Genomic DNA, 14,092 nt, shown 5'->3' on the forward strand with positions numbered 1-14,092 from the left:
ATCTTGTGAGAAAGAACAGAATGATGCGGATTTTTATTATTGGGGTTTTCATAATTAATATGGTTTTTCATTTTCCTTGCTTTCAGGCCTTTGATTAAATAACTTTAGGGGAAGGTCTCTAAATTGTGCACTCTGAATCATCTTATGCAAAAAATTGTTAGATGCATGTAGTTGTCAGTTGATTGATTTCATGGTTTACAAGCAGGTCTTTTCGAGTATCTAGAGTCTGGCAGGCGATAAGGAAATGCAAACCATTACAAAGTGGGAAGCAGTTTTATTTGAGATGCTTCAACCTGTGAAGTAGCTCCTGTAGACTGAAGTAAAATGTTTAAAATTTGATTGACTGCAGATTCTTTTGGTATTGCATATTGATGTTCAGGAAATAATGTTTGACTTTCAAGGCAGGGAATTTCTCAGAATTTAGGAGGGGAAAAGAAGTGGAGGATGTGGAGTGGGGTGGAAAGGTAAGGCCCAGGTACGTGAAAATCACAGGAAGTTGAAACTGGGCACCTTGCCACAAAAGGTCAATCTCCAAAACCTGTTTATAATTCTTGCTGGCTGCAGGACCTTTTCAGTCACTGCTTACAGCTTTTAGATAGGAAAGTAAGTACTGTAGCAGTGTAAGCAGACACTTTTGTATTTGCTAAGTAAAAAAACCCTTTAAAATAGGTACAAAACTATGTTGTGCCTGCTGCATGAGTGTACAGCATGGGCTAGAATGCTACTGACATTCAGCATGCAGTGATATTTGGTTTATAGGGTTTATGTCAGCAGTAGTTTATATGGAAAGATGTATACTATTTCATATTGTGAGATGCATATTCAAAAATATTTGGATGCTCTAACCTGTGTCAGGTAGCTAACGTTAAAAAGAAGACATGATTTTTTTCAAGTCATTTTGTGCATATGATTGGGGTATTGCATTGCAGAAACAGGAGTCTGAACAGGCAAGATACTCTGCAGAGTTCTGGTCCTCTGATGTGTGCAGTTCATGCAAGGGCATTTTGAGTTTGAACACTAGTTCTGTCTGAACAGGAGCAATTCCTGTTTTTGTTCACTTGCTTTAGAAATAAAGGTTTTAAATTGAAGAACTCAGTGTGAGTTTTTACCGTCTGCATTTACCCTTCAGTCACGTACAGTTACTGAACACTCTGTGCTAATGGAGTGGTGATTCCTATCATAAAAGCTCCAAGGTCCTTTACATTGTAACTTTCCTGCCAATACTGGAGAAATAATTACTTGAAATAGTTGACAGTCCTTCATTTTGCCCCCACCCCTGCTGTTAATTTATCTCTAGGAGTTCTAAAAGTAACCAGAGTAAAAAGAAGGGTCCTCGTACCCCTAGTCCTCCTCCTCCAGTACAAGAGGAAACTCCCCTGGGGAAAAAACACAAAGAAAAACATAAGGCGAAAGAACGTTCAGAAGAAAAGACAAGGGAGGTCAAAGAGAGAGGGCGTGACTTTGAAAGGCACAAGGAGAAAAAAGAGAAGCAGAGGTAAGTTATATTGCTTTATTAGCTTCTAACGTTAATGTAACCTTGCTTTTCAGGTTATTTTTTTAAACACTGAATAATAAGGGATTTATACCTGCTCTGCCAAGAACCTTTTCAATACTCATTAAATACTTTACGTGCGTTAGGTAGATTGATAGACTAGAACTATCAGATTGGTAGGCTTAATTACATAACTTAGTAAGCTTGTAAAGTGCCCTTTGGAGAGATTCACTACTTCTCAGGAAGCTGGACCTTCACCAATGGAGCAATTCATTTGCCAAAATCTTTATCAGAGTCGTTCACTTGTCCGCTTGCCTGCTTTTCTGAAATCTTTAGAGGACTAATATCTTTCTAAATTGGCAGTGGCATGTTTAAACTCTCCCTAATCAGTAAGTTAAAACTATTTCTGTAGCAGTCAAAGACTACTGCCATTTTAGCATTACTTCACTTTTGCTTATCTCTCTCTCTCTCTCAAATGGTGGATTACTATGACTATTCCCATTATTTTCTGAAGCATAAGCATCTATTTAAGTTGAAAAATAGATCATCGTCATTTTTAAGTCCTGTATTCCCTTGATGAAAATAGGGTATGTGTCGGTATATGGGTTTGCTTTCTAATGTATAGTGAAGACTAAGGAGTGGAAGACTGCTGAACTGTGTATTTTTAATTGATTAAATAAGTTACACCATACTTTAAAATATATTATTTCCTCATGCTTTAACACTCCATTACTGGAAGGAGGTCATAAGCAGTAGAAAAGAACATTCTAGGTAGTGCTGATGAAAGGACTAAGAGAGTACTTGGCTTATCGTACTATAATCAGATATTGCTGTAGTGACTACAGCCTTTTATTTCAGTGTTGGATTTTTGTGTCTTTTTTCCTAAATAATAATAATAATTAAGAAATAATGTCAAATCTTCATGGTGTACAGTAAGTGAAATAGTTGAAGGTTCCGACAGATCTCTCATCCATTTGCAACTGTGGTGAGTGTTTGAAAATGTCTGTGAGCTTGAGGCTTCTTAAATAAAGTTCTGACATTACAAAATTTTTTTAAATAGGGTTGCAAGATAATTCTCCATTGATAGGGATTCCATTTCATGGCCACATTAAGTATTAGGTAAAGTTAAAAGACTATATTTTTGGTTTTACATGTTCTAGTTTTCTATTTTACAGTCCAGTGATTAGCGAGAACTTTAGTGTATATCTTGCACTCTTAAGTTTTGCTAGATTAAAGTAATTTCATATGTGAAATCCTAGATGGAACAAATGACTCTAAGATAGTTCCTGATCTTGTAAGAACAGGTTCTGTCTTGAAGTTGTTTGTAATTTCTTAGAAATGTACTAATGCCGTATTACACCTGTTAAACAACCTGCTGTTTATGTTTCCCAGGGATCCCTCTGAAAGCTCCCATAGACAGAAGCGTTCTCCTAGTCCTGCAGATCATTCTGGCAGTAATTCTTCCCCTTCCAGGGAGTATTCACCACCTGCTGCAAGGCGAAGACAGACCTCCCGAGCTCCAGCCAAGTCAACCACTCACAAACATAACTTCTCACCCTCTCGCAGGTAGGAGGTCAATTGCATGTATTTTATTTCCATGAATAGTTCTAATTTAGAAGCTTCTTCTGTTGGTTTGACTACTTGTTTATGTGTGTCTGTTGTGGGTATGTGTGTGCCTCAAACACTTGAGCTCCGAGACTTTCGGGGTTTTGCCAAATTACTATGTTGAGAGTACCTGTCATGTCAAGAACACAAGTCATGATATGGGCTTCCGTTTATCAGTTCCTCTCAGCTGTTCAGCTTCAGGTGGAACTTCAGAAGTCTGATATGAGGCATAGTCTATGATCCTTTGGAATTTTTTTTTTTCTCTTTTCCTCACCTTCCCCCTTCTTAAAAAGTAGAAAATATGAGAAGTCTTCTGTCTTGGAGATGGGGAAGGAGCAGGGTTTCTCCATTCTAGAATGGGTAACAGATTTTGCCTCTACAAATCTTTCCTGAAAATCAAGCACAGCTGGCTAAACAGTACAATATGAGGACAATTTCAGAGACCACTCTTGCAGAAAGCTTCAGGGAAGATATCATCCTGCTAGTTCTAGAGGCCTTAGGAAAAAAATCTTTTACCACCCATTAAAAAGAAAGAAGGAGGCTTCTTATTTTGGGCTGAAGGAGTCTGTAAGCTTAGGTTTAGAAAGGCAGTGCTAAATACTGCTACAGTCCTATGTCCGTATAATGGAGAGGGAGGCATACTTATCTCCTGCACTTCTGTTGAAGGATGAGGGGAAGACGCCAGATGTCACATATATCTGCATGCTGATAAAACAAGCAAAATAAAACCCATCCATTCAGCAGTCCTAAGAGTCTTAAGCAAGCTCTTTTGCTGCTGTGGTGACTCAGTTCAGCTGGAAAAACTGTATTGTTTCAAGCTAGATGTCACTGATAGACATTTTCTCTAAATTAGAATGTTTATAGCAAAGGAATTAGAGCAGCCCATTCCCCCTGCAGCTGGCAGTAGTAAGGAGACTGAAAAATACATCTGCAGTACCCTTTTCCCCATTTTTTTCTGACCTATTCCAGTATTTTGCTCATTACTGCCTGCTTGGAGGTTCTGTGCAAATGTATCAGGTGTTGTGCAAGGGAATGTTAAGTAGGGAAGATAAATGGGCCTTCTGCTAGAAGCAGGAAAGAATATTCAGAATGTTTTGTTTGTCTCCAAACCATTGATAGCCTTCCATGCAAGCCAATTTTGATAACCCCGTGTTTCATAATAATGTTTTCATGACGAAAAGTAAATGTAGTCTTAGTTTAAAGACTGGAAATCATGAAATTATATTGTATTCTGTCAGGGTCAGGAAGGACTGACAGAATACAATATAGAGTGCTTTGGAAATTTTGCTACTAATTCCAGGCCATCTGTTTCGTTTGTATGTGACCGTGTGTACAAATTGTCATCTTAGACGTATGCAGGCTCAGTTCAAGTATTATTTCAGCCTGTCCTGCAAAAATTTTGTTTGACTTCTCTCAATCAACAAGTCTGAAGTGCCTCAACAATCAAGTCAAGACGCTTTCTTTGGTGAATATATCTGATTCTGTAATGGAATCTGGCTGTAAAACCACCATCTTCACGAGATTGGTCCTATGGTAATCAGCATACTACTCCATGGGGCTCTGAAGGTAATTTTCTTGAGTCACTGATATTGACTAGAAGGAAAGGTGAAATACTGATACTAATAGATTTCCACCACGTTGTCTTTTAGCTAAAAAAGACTTCATTACAGACTTGAGTTCCTACCTCAGATTGCCAGTGATTTCACTTCATTTTCCATTCCTGAAGCTTTGCTCCTTCGAAGCTGAATCATTGTTCTGTGTTCTTGACATGAGGAGAATCTGTTTACCTGCGGAGTCTGGGTCTTTAAGAAGCATTAGCCAGGAGATCCACTAATGAGTATCGTCGGCTGGGCAACTGTCTGTTTGGCTTTTAGATAGTGTCATGACAGGTTGCAAGTCTGCTAACCTGAATTATGCCAGAGCTCATTCTCTTCAGAGCTCAACTGACAGCAACTATCTTGCTGAGAAAAATTTCTTGCAATGTTTGCAAGTTATTCAGCAAAAGCTGCGTTACATATATATCTTTACCAACTGTTATGTTATTGTAGAAGATTGCAGGGAGGTACTACTGCCTTTGATGAAGTAGTCTGTCATTTGTGTGCCACCTGAAACGGAGAGCTTCATCTGTCTGATCTGGATGTTTATTTGAAGACACCAACACTGTGTATGGACATTCAAAAGCAGGGACTAATTTACTTAAAATTAAGTGGTATTTTTGAAGACGTATTATCCATGTGTGGTTTTTCTGACTCCTGTTCTTCTCTTTGGAGAATTTTGTGAAGTGGGAGGGAGTTGGGACTTAAGGGCAATGCATATTTCATGGGAAGAGATACTGGTAAGTTGCTTTGATTCTGATAAGGGAAAAAAACCACTACTGAACCTAAAGGCTTGAAGTGTGTGTTTGTCCGTGTTAGACTGTATGGGATAATGTATTATGAGGAATTTTTTGTACTGCTGTGTAGATAATCTTTAGTTAAGTGATGGGATTTCAAAGATGAGAGACACTTCATATGCTTTTTCTTATTCTATTAGATAAGAGTTTTCCCTGTTCGTGTAAACATTAATGCTCGCTAAAATATGAAGTAGATATGCATATGAGTTTTAAGGATCCAGGCCTAAATTGTTTAAAGATCAGTGCTTATAATAAAAGGAAGTAGTTAAAAAATGCACAAGGAGACAGTTTTGCTTTAAACAAAATGAGAAAAATTACCCGTAAGTAACACTGTGTAAAAATTATCTGCCTGATTTTACCATGACCTCCAAAAAGCATTTTACATTGAAGAAAACAACTGTTCTTGGTTTTGGGGTGGGCAAGATAATTTCTGACTCCTCCCTCCCTTCCCCAGGAAGGCGTTCTGGTAGCTGTGTAGTACTGTGTAAAAAACGTTTTGATTGGACGACTTGCTCTTGGATATTAAATAAACTGTAACCATTTAAAACTAAGTGTATTTTGAAAGGATATGCTTGGTACCCTTGAGGGAAGACTACTTTGATATTTTGTAGAGAAACAGCACTTATTTTCATCAGACAAAGGGAAGAGATGCACAGATTATTTTAATCACTTTTTTTGTAGGGCAGGGTAAGAACCTTTCAAACCAAGTTTTTACATGTGTGCCTATTTTGACTTTTCCTTGCAGGTCTGCTTCCCCATCAGGTCAGCATCATTCTCCCATATCCTCCAGACATCACTCCTCTTCATCACAGTCAGGCTCCTCTGTTCAGAGACATTCTCCTTCCCCACACCGCAAAAGAACTCCTTCTCCATCCTATCAAAGGACAGCTTCCCCGCCTGCAAGGCGATCTTCTTCTCCTTATCCCCCCCACTCTTCCTCTTCTCCTCAGAGGAAGCGAAGCCCTTCAAGACACCGATCTCCTGGAAGAGAAAAAGGAAGACATGATCGTGATCGGACTTCACAGTCTCATGATAGGCGCCACGAAAGGCGGGATGGTATGAATAAGAAATAGCACTTCAGAATAATTGTTACTTGTTTGCAAATTGCATTTTGAAATTTCATTTTCAGATTGTGGCATTATCTGCACCTATCCCAATGGCTAGGTGGTGAAGAAAATACTGGCAGTATTATTGTTCCTGTGCTGGTGGTGCTGTTTTCAAGGACTGTGCAGTGGAGTATTCCTGACAGGACTGCTTATGTAGGGTCAGCTGATTGTAAAGGTCCTGTAGGCATCTGTGTAGATGTGGTGTCAGTAATACGCAATGTTGGTGTCAGCAGGTAAGTGGTCTTCTCTTGGTGTCAGGCATATACTAGTGGATCAGCTGAATGGCAGCAGGATACTGTAAGTAACTGTTACTCTTTTCTGTGAGATGTATTGTCTTTTTAACTGACATTACCTGAAGTTTGTGCAAAGAAATGATCATTCTCTGGAAATCTGTAAAGCTGGTTGAGTAATTTGTAATGGGGAAATGCACTGCTCCTCTCAAAAGACAGATTACAAAGAGTATATATGTCAGCTTTTTTTAGACTGTCTGTAAACTTGCCTTCCTGTAGCAGTAACATTATAAACATGTAATTTAAAAAAAAATAATAATAATTCAGCAGGGCATTGAGGTCTTAAAAGCAAGTGGTCTAAATGTGTGTGTCTGTAAAAAAAAGGAATCTGATGGGAGGAGAAATGACCCTACCTTAAAATTATTGAAGTGTGCTTGCTCTCTAATGTGTTTGAAATTTATTTTTAGTATACTTGCTGTCTTTTGAACAGGTAAATATTTGTAAAGTACAGATTCAAATTCACAAAAAGATCCTTAAAACTTAGTGAATATATATGTAGATACCCAATATGATCTTCTACTTATATATTAATTTTTATTTTCTCTGTGTATGTCAGAAGTATGTTTTGACTGTATTACTCTTTTAAACATTTTACAGAAACTAGAGGGAAAAGGGAGAAAGACAGAGAAACAAGAGATGATCGTGATTATGACCAGGAGCAGAGTACCTCCAGGGATCACAGAGATGACAGAGAGTCTCGTGATGGAAGAGATCGGAGGGAGCCAAGAGACAACAGAGATCGGAGGGAGCCAAGGGAATCCAGAGACACTCGAGACTCCAGAGATACGAGGGATTATAGCAGAGATACCAAAGATAGCCGTGATCAGAGAGACTCGCGCTCCACACGGGATTCCCATGACTACAGAGACAGAGAGAGTCGTGATGCCCATAAAAAGGATGACCAGTATCAGGAGGACTTGCGCAGCTATGGAAGATCACATGGCAGAGAGGACAGCTCTCGTGCTGAAACAAGGAATGACTCCAGAAGTGACTCCAGAAATGAGAGCAGAAGTGATAGAACTGGCAGAAGTCGAGGCAGAGGTCCAGAATTATCTGACAAGGGTATTGCGTGATTTAAAAAATTAATAAGTGTCCATATCACTGGAGACTGAGTATTGATATTCATACTGTCGTGTTTAATATTTGTTATGGAAGTGCTGCCAAACAGTTCAGTGCATGCTTTTAAAGCTTTGTTCAATTCCATTGTCGTTAAATTGGAACAGTTGCTTAAATTTATAGCACTCCTGTGTTCTCCATTCATTAAAGTGGCATAACACTGGTATTCTGCCATCCCATTTTAAAACAAACCCTAACCCACCCTTACACCACTCTATTTAATGTTTCTGCAACCCTAGGTTTTCCCATGGGCTACACACACGAGAGGCTGATGTGTAGCAGAAGATTCATAGGGGGCAGTTTGTCTCCATGTACTGGACAGCAGGTTTTTTGTGTTCTCAGAAACAGCTGCATGTCTTGGGTACTTGCAAAACATCTTTCACACAGAACCACCTTTCACCACCCTGCCCCTTCTTAATTGACCAAAAAAAAAAAGTGGGATTTTAACCTGTGGCAGTAGTTTTGAAAGTCTGATGCACTTTGTAGAACAGCTTCACTTATCACCTTTTAGTTGCCTATAGTAAATATATTTTGGCTTTCTCAGGTTGGTTATGATGTTTTCATTAGGGAAATGCCATACAATTTGTAATTCTCCGCTTAGTCCTGCTTCACTGTCTATAAGCTTACATCCTACTCAGAACAAATGTGAACTGGCTTTTGGACTGTTATATTTCCAGTCAGGAGGCTTCATGCTATGACTAGGAGATGCTGATTTGGAAAGTCTTGAGTCTCCAGTATGAAAATAATAACTTTACAGTTAAAACATGAAATAGGAGCTGTTGCTTAAGTAGAGTTTAGTGCTACAGTTTCTGTTTCCATGAACACTTAATTCAAGTTTATTAGAAGTTACTACTTCAGTTGGTATAAAGTAGATTTCCTTACATGTGGAAACTCATCTTTTGTATTGATACATCTCTATTAGGAAGTCGGGGGACTAGAGGATCCCAGGTTGATGGTCACAGCAGTAGTGGAAACTACCATGACAGCTGGGAATCAAGGAGTAGCTACGCTGATCGGGATCGCTATGACAGTCGAGAACAAGCAAGGGATTCCTCCTTTGAAAGAAGACATGGTGAACGGGACAGGCGTGACAACAGAGAAAGAGGTATTTTAATGTATATTTTTACACATACATTTGTAGTCAAATGTATATGTATGAATATGTGTATTTCTCTCTCCTTCCTTTTTCTTCCTTGTTCTGCCCCTATACCACTAATTCATAAATAACTCATCTGGCACTGCACACTGATCCTAGTCCTATCCTTAAGTTACCTTCTGTAGTAACATCTCTCGTATTGGCAGTGTACATGAGTGCTATGGTCTTTCTCCCTCCCCATGGCTATATTTTGGCAGCTTCTGTCTTTATTAATCCAAGTGGTCTTTAAACAAACTAAATTTTTTCCAGAGATTGCATTGTACTATGTACAACTTCAGCGTAAAATATTTTTCGCCCTCTTTGCCTCTTCCTCAACTTCATGTACACACTTATAAATCTAAGCTCAAAATCACAATTGTATTTCATTACTTGTTCTGTTTGTCTGTACAGAAACATTGTACTTTTGCACTGTAAATTATTTACGCGTGTTTTGGGGAAGGCCTGACTACTAGACTGACTTAATTATGGACTACTTACTACTAGAGTAAGTTACAGTTTAGGTTTATGATTAATTAAAAAAAACTAATTGCCTAGGGAATTTAGTAGTGATGAATGCTTTACTGTGGTCAGTAGTAATTGGCTAGTAAATGTTGGTGCAGATACCAGTGGTCATGGAAAGAGTATGAAAGACTGTTCTTTTAGACATAGTATGCAAGATGTCACACTTCTGCACCTGAAGGAGTACTGTGTTGTCTCTAGTGCCAACTTTCACTCTGGAAAATTTGTATTGCTTACCAATTAAGAGAACAGGAGGAGTCAGGGAAATTAAAATAGCATGGAAATGAAAGGAAGAGCTGTGAGGAATAAATACAAAATTACAGTGGGTTTTTTTTTCTGTCTCGAATTTTAGTTGGGAAGTGACAGGTATGTTCTAGCGGTTGTTTAACTGAGTTTTTCAAAGGGATGTTTTGTATGCTACTTTGAGAGATGCATTTTGGCCTGTTGAAATCTGTCTGTTGCTTGTTCTTGTGGAACATTCTGCTTTAGATTCTCTCTTGTCTTGAAAGCAGGATTTCAACAAAGCAGGCTTCCTTTTTCTTGTCACCTGAAAAATCCTGCACTTTGAATGTGTCCTGGGGGTTGGCTTTTGCAGACTAGCTTTCATCTCTTCCACCTCCCCACCCCCAATAAATCCTAGGTATATTATAATGTAATTTGTACTATTCATATCATACAGAGTTCTTAATTTATTAAGAACTAAAAAAACCCACAACCAACAACAAAAAAACAGAAAAAAACTTTAGAAGTAAAACATGACATCATAACAAAATAAATTTCTAGAAGGGAAGTTGCTTTGAATGAGTTGTTGTTTTCCTGGAGAGGGGAAATATAAAGAGCTTGAATGGAGATAAGATTTGTTGGTTTTTTCCTTAAAAATTTAGGTCAAATTTTGTAATAGTATGTAGTCAGAGTCACAATTCAAGTCATAGTTTCCATAATTAGACCACAGTCTTAACATTTGTCATTCAGAGAAAAATCCAGATACATTTTGGTCGGTACTTAGTTCCGATATGTAAGGAATCTTTTTAGTATGATTTTAAAATGCAAGCTTGCAGATTTGGGCCATGTTTATTCAACTAAGGCAAATAGTAAGTCTTCCAATCAACCACTGAACAGTGCTTCAAAAAATGAAGTCACAAGAAGTGCTGACTATCCACATTAAGTTGTCTAATATACTTCCAGTATCTTAACTAATGTAAGACTTTCATGTGGATATTTTTTCACCTGATGTAACAAATAGGAGTTACAGAACTTCTGTACAAAATCTAATACTTAATACACACGGTAAATCATACAATGTTACAGGCATCATCAAAAGAATGTGAAACCTGTTCATGGAACCAATTGCGTGGATTGATGATTTGCCTTTTTTAAAATAAAGTGTTACATCCACTTTGCTCAAGTTTGCTTTTAATTTCACCCGGTAACAGGGGAGCTTTAAGTCGCTGTTAATTCACTCAGAAATGAAAATTGATTAAACTGATGGAAATGCATGTTTTATTGATTTAATCCAGTTCAAACTCTCACGGCTCGCCCCTGGTGGATGTTGTCTTCATTTACGGTGAAGTGTATTCTGAGCTTCAAAGTAATGGACCACAAAATACCAACCTCTGTTCATGCTGGGTTTTGCTCTTTTGTATAGTGCTTTTAATATATGTTGTGGAAAAATAGTTTTATTGATTTGTTGTGGTTCAAGTACTACTAACATCAGCATAGAAATTGTTATGAAGCGATCTGAATTTATAGAAATACTCAAAAGATATCCAAAATATAATTAACAAAATGCATTTAAATCTATGGAGAGTAAATATAATCTAGATAAATCAGGTTTCACTGTCCTTTTGGATAAGCAGTTTTCTACATAAGTTTAGTTTTCTCTCTGACTCTATTCCACAGTCTGAACAATGAAAAACTTGGCTTCTAAAACTGAGACTCTGCAGTGAATATGTATGAAAACATACAGCAAGCAGTTTTCTACATAAGTTTAGTTTTCTCTCTGACTCTATTCCACAGTCTGAACAATGAAAAACTTGGCTTCTAAAACTGAGACTCTGCAGTGAATATGTATGAAAACATACAGCAGTTCTGCTTCCTGTATCTTATCATTGCCTCTCCCTTTTTCATGGATTTGGTTGTGTATTTCTTTGCAGGGTTCTCCTGTGATGAGACAGGCCAGTATTTCTTACTTTGCAGTAACTTACGTATGTATTAGTGTGAGTTCCTGTAAAGCCCATGCCTTTTTTAACAGGTTAAGGAAGTAAAATTTTTGTAGAGAAGTCTTTTCATATATATGTCATTTTGAGCTTTTTGGGATCTTATACCAGATTTTGAATTGAGTAATGCAATGGTAGTAGCTAGGCTGTGAGGCATATAATTACCTTTTGAAGCCATTCAGAAAAATCTGATAGACAATAAAATCTTTGTAGTAACTTTTGGTTAAAATAAGGAGAGCCCACTCGCTAAATATTGAAAAAATCTTTCAAAATTAATACCACTTTTTGTATTTTCCCTCCCCAAAGAGAGTTTTCATGTTTCTGCAGAGTTGCTTTTCATTTAATGCAGACCAATACCTAGATTGTCGAAACAAAAGCTTTGGGGTTTTTATTAGTGTAGTGGAAGCACTTTATGTCCCCTTAGCACTTGGTAATCAAACCTGCTTCTCTTTGCAGATCAGAGAGCAAGCTCACCAGTACGACATCAAGGACGAAGTGATGACCTCGAGCGCGATGAAAGAAGAGAGGAGCGAAGGGTAGATCGGTCCGATGATAGGAGAGATGAAAGAGCCCGGGAGAGAGAGCGAGAAAGGGAGAGGGACCGAGAGAGGGAAAGAGAAAGAGACCGGGAAAGAGAAAGGGAGAAGGAAAGAGAGTTGGAACGAGATCGTGCTCGGGAAAGGGAGAGGGAGAGAGAGCGGGACAAAGACAGGGACCGCGAGCGGGACAGAGACAGGGACCATGATAGGGAAAGGGAACGGGAGAGGGAGAGGGAGAAGGAACGAGAGCGAGAGCGGGAGCGGGAGGAACGAGAAAGGGAGCGAGAGCGAGAAAGAGATCGAGAGCGGGAACGAGAAAGGGAGAGAGGTCGAGACAGGGATAAAGAAAGAGACCGCCAGAGAGACTGGGACGACAAAGAAAAAGGAAGGGAGGACCGCAGGGATAAGAGAGAAGATACCAGAGAAGAAAGAAGTTCAAGAGATATCCATGAGGAAAGAAAATCCAAGTGAGTGGATCCAAATGTTACTTCCATCAAAGAGGAAGGGGTGGGGGTGGGGGGAGGGGGGCAGGGAAGGGGAAGGCAGTCTTTTACTGTTGATTTCACTAAGTTAGTAAGGAAGGGGGAGTATCATAAGGAAGAAGATACCTTGTTCATGCAGGGGCCTGGTATGGAGCCATGGCTCGCCTGCATCTGTATGGCATATACTGGTGGCCCCACAATCAGTGCTATGCTGGTGAAGTTAATCCGATGCCTTGTTAGTGCGGAATCATGGCACTACTCAGGAGCTAACAATTGAGTTGGATGATGTCATTTTCCCTTCTAAGTATACTTGCATGGTCTTGCCTTTAATAATGCTGGAGTTTTTGGGAACATAATAGCAGACTGTGGTACCTTTTGAAACCTGGAAAGTCAGATAGCAGCTAACTTGGTCAGGGTTCATGACTTTATTCATTACACTTCTGTGGAACGTGCATTACCCTTTGCACTACTAAATTTTCAGTACCAGAAGGCTACCAGCGAAGGTGTGAATATTATCCCAAATAAATGTGTGGTGTTTCCTTTAAGTGTGTAGCACTGATTCAGTTCTTTTTTTTTCATTTAGTATACTAAAATTCTCATTGTTCTGTCAATAGTAAACAAAACAGCATTGCCTTGAATAGCTGCTTTGCTTGGAAATGATTAGTTTCTTTTGTGTGAAGGAATTGTGGATTCCCATAGATCATCTAACACGGGCTCTCCCCTATCCCAATGAGAGGAGAAGTAAGCAAGTGTCTATGTGGAGGCTTAGCTGCCAGCTGGGTCAGCTCACTGCAAGGATCATTGCCACACAGAAAAATTGATCTTGGTAGTCTTTCATAACTTCTTCTAAAAAGTTACCTTTGTAAGTGTTAGAGTTTTAGTTTGAGGTATCTTACAGTATGGTCAGAAAACTGATCATACTTGCTGTTTTGGAAGAACAACTTAGAAAACTACAAAACTTTCTGGCATCCTTAGATGCATTGTCTTCTGTATGAGGTGCTTAACTTCAGGCACTGTATTAATGATAAACTCAATTAATGAATAGTGTTCTTTAAGGAATCCTGAAGAAATTTAACTGTATGTGTTTCTTCCGCAGGAAGCGTCACAGAAATGAAAGCAGTCCAAGTCCTCGTCAGTCACCCAAACGTCGCCGTGAGCACTCTCCCGATAGTGATGCTTACAACAGCGGAGATGATAAAA

General features: G+C 38.8%; 1 protein-coding gene across 8 annotated transcripts in view; it reads left to right on the plus strand.

Moving 5' to 3' along the window:
- The window catches only part of ZC3H13 (zinc finger CCCH-type containing 13), a 49,590-nt gene that overhangs the window by 22,103 nt on the left and 13,395 nt on the right, over positions 1 to 14,092 (plus strand). For all 8 annotated transcript variants that reach the window (XM_055701400.1, XM_055701402.1, XM_055701401.1 and 5 more), the window contains 7 exons: positions 1,298 to 1,495; positions 2,885 to 3,058; positions 6,235 to 6,545; positions 7,483 to 7,947; positions 8,924 to 9,106; positions 12,328 to 12,877; positions 13,989 to 14,092. In XM_055701400.1, coding sequence (XP_055557375.1) covers positions 1,298 to 1,495; positions 2,885 to 3,058; positions 6,235 to 6,545; positions 7,483 to 7,947; positions 8,924 to 9,106; positions 12,328 to 12,877; positions 13,989 to 14,092 — 1,985 coding nt within the window. The remainder of the gene's footprint in view (positions 1 to 1,297; positions 1,496 to 2,884; positions 3,059 to 6,234; positions 6,546 to 7,482; positions 7,948 to 8,923; positions 9,107 to 12,327; positions 12,878 to 13,988) is intronic.

The sequence above is a fragment of the Falco cherrug genome, chromosome 2, assembly GCF_023634085.1.
Source record: "Falco cherrug isolate bFalChe1 chromosome 2, bFalChe1.pri, whole genome shotgun sequence".
Taxonomy (NCBI): Eukaryota; Metazoa; Chordata; class Aves; order Falconiformes; family Falconidae; genus Falco; species Falco cherrug.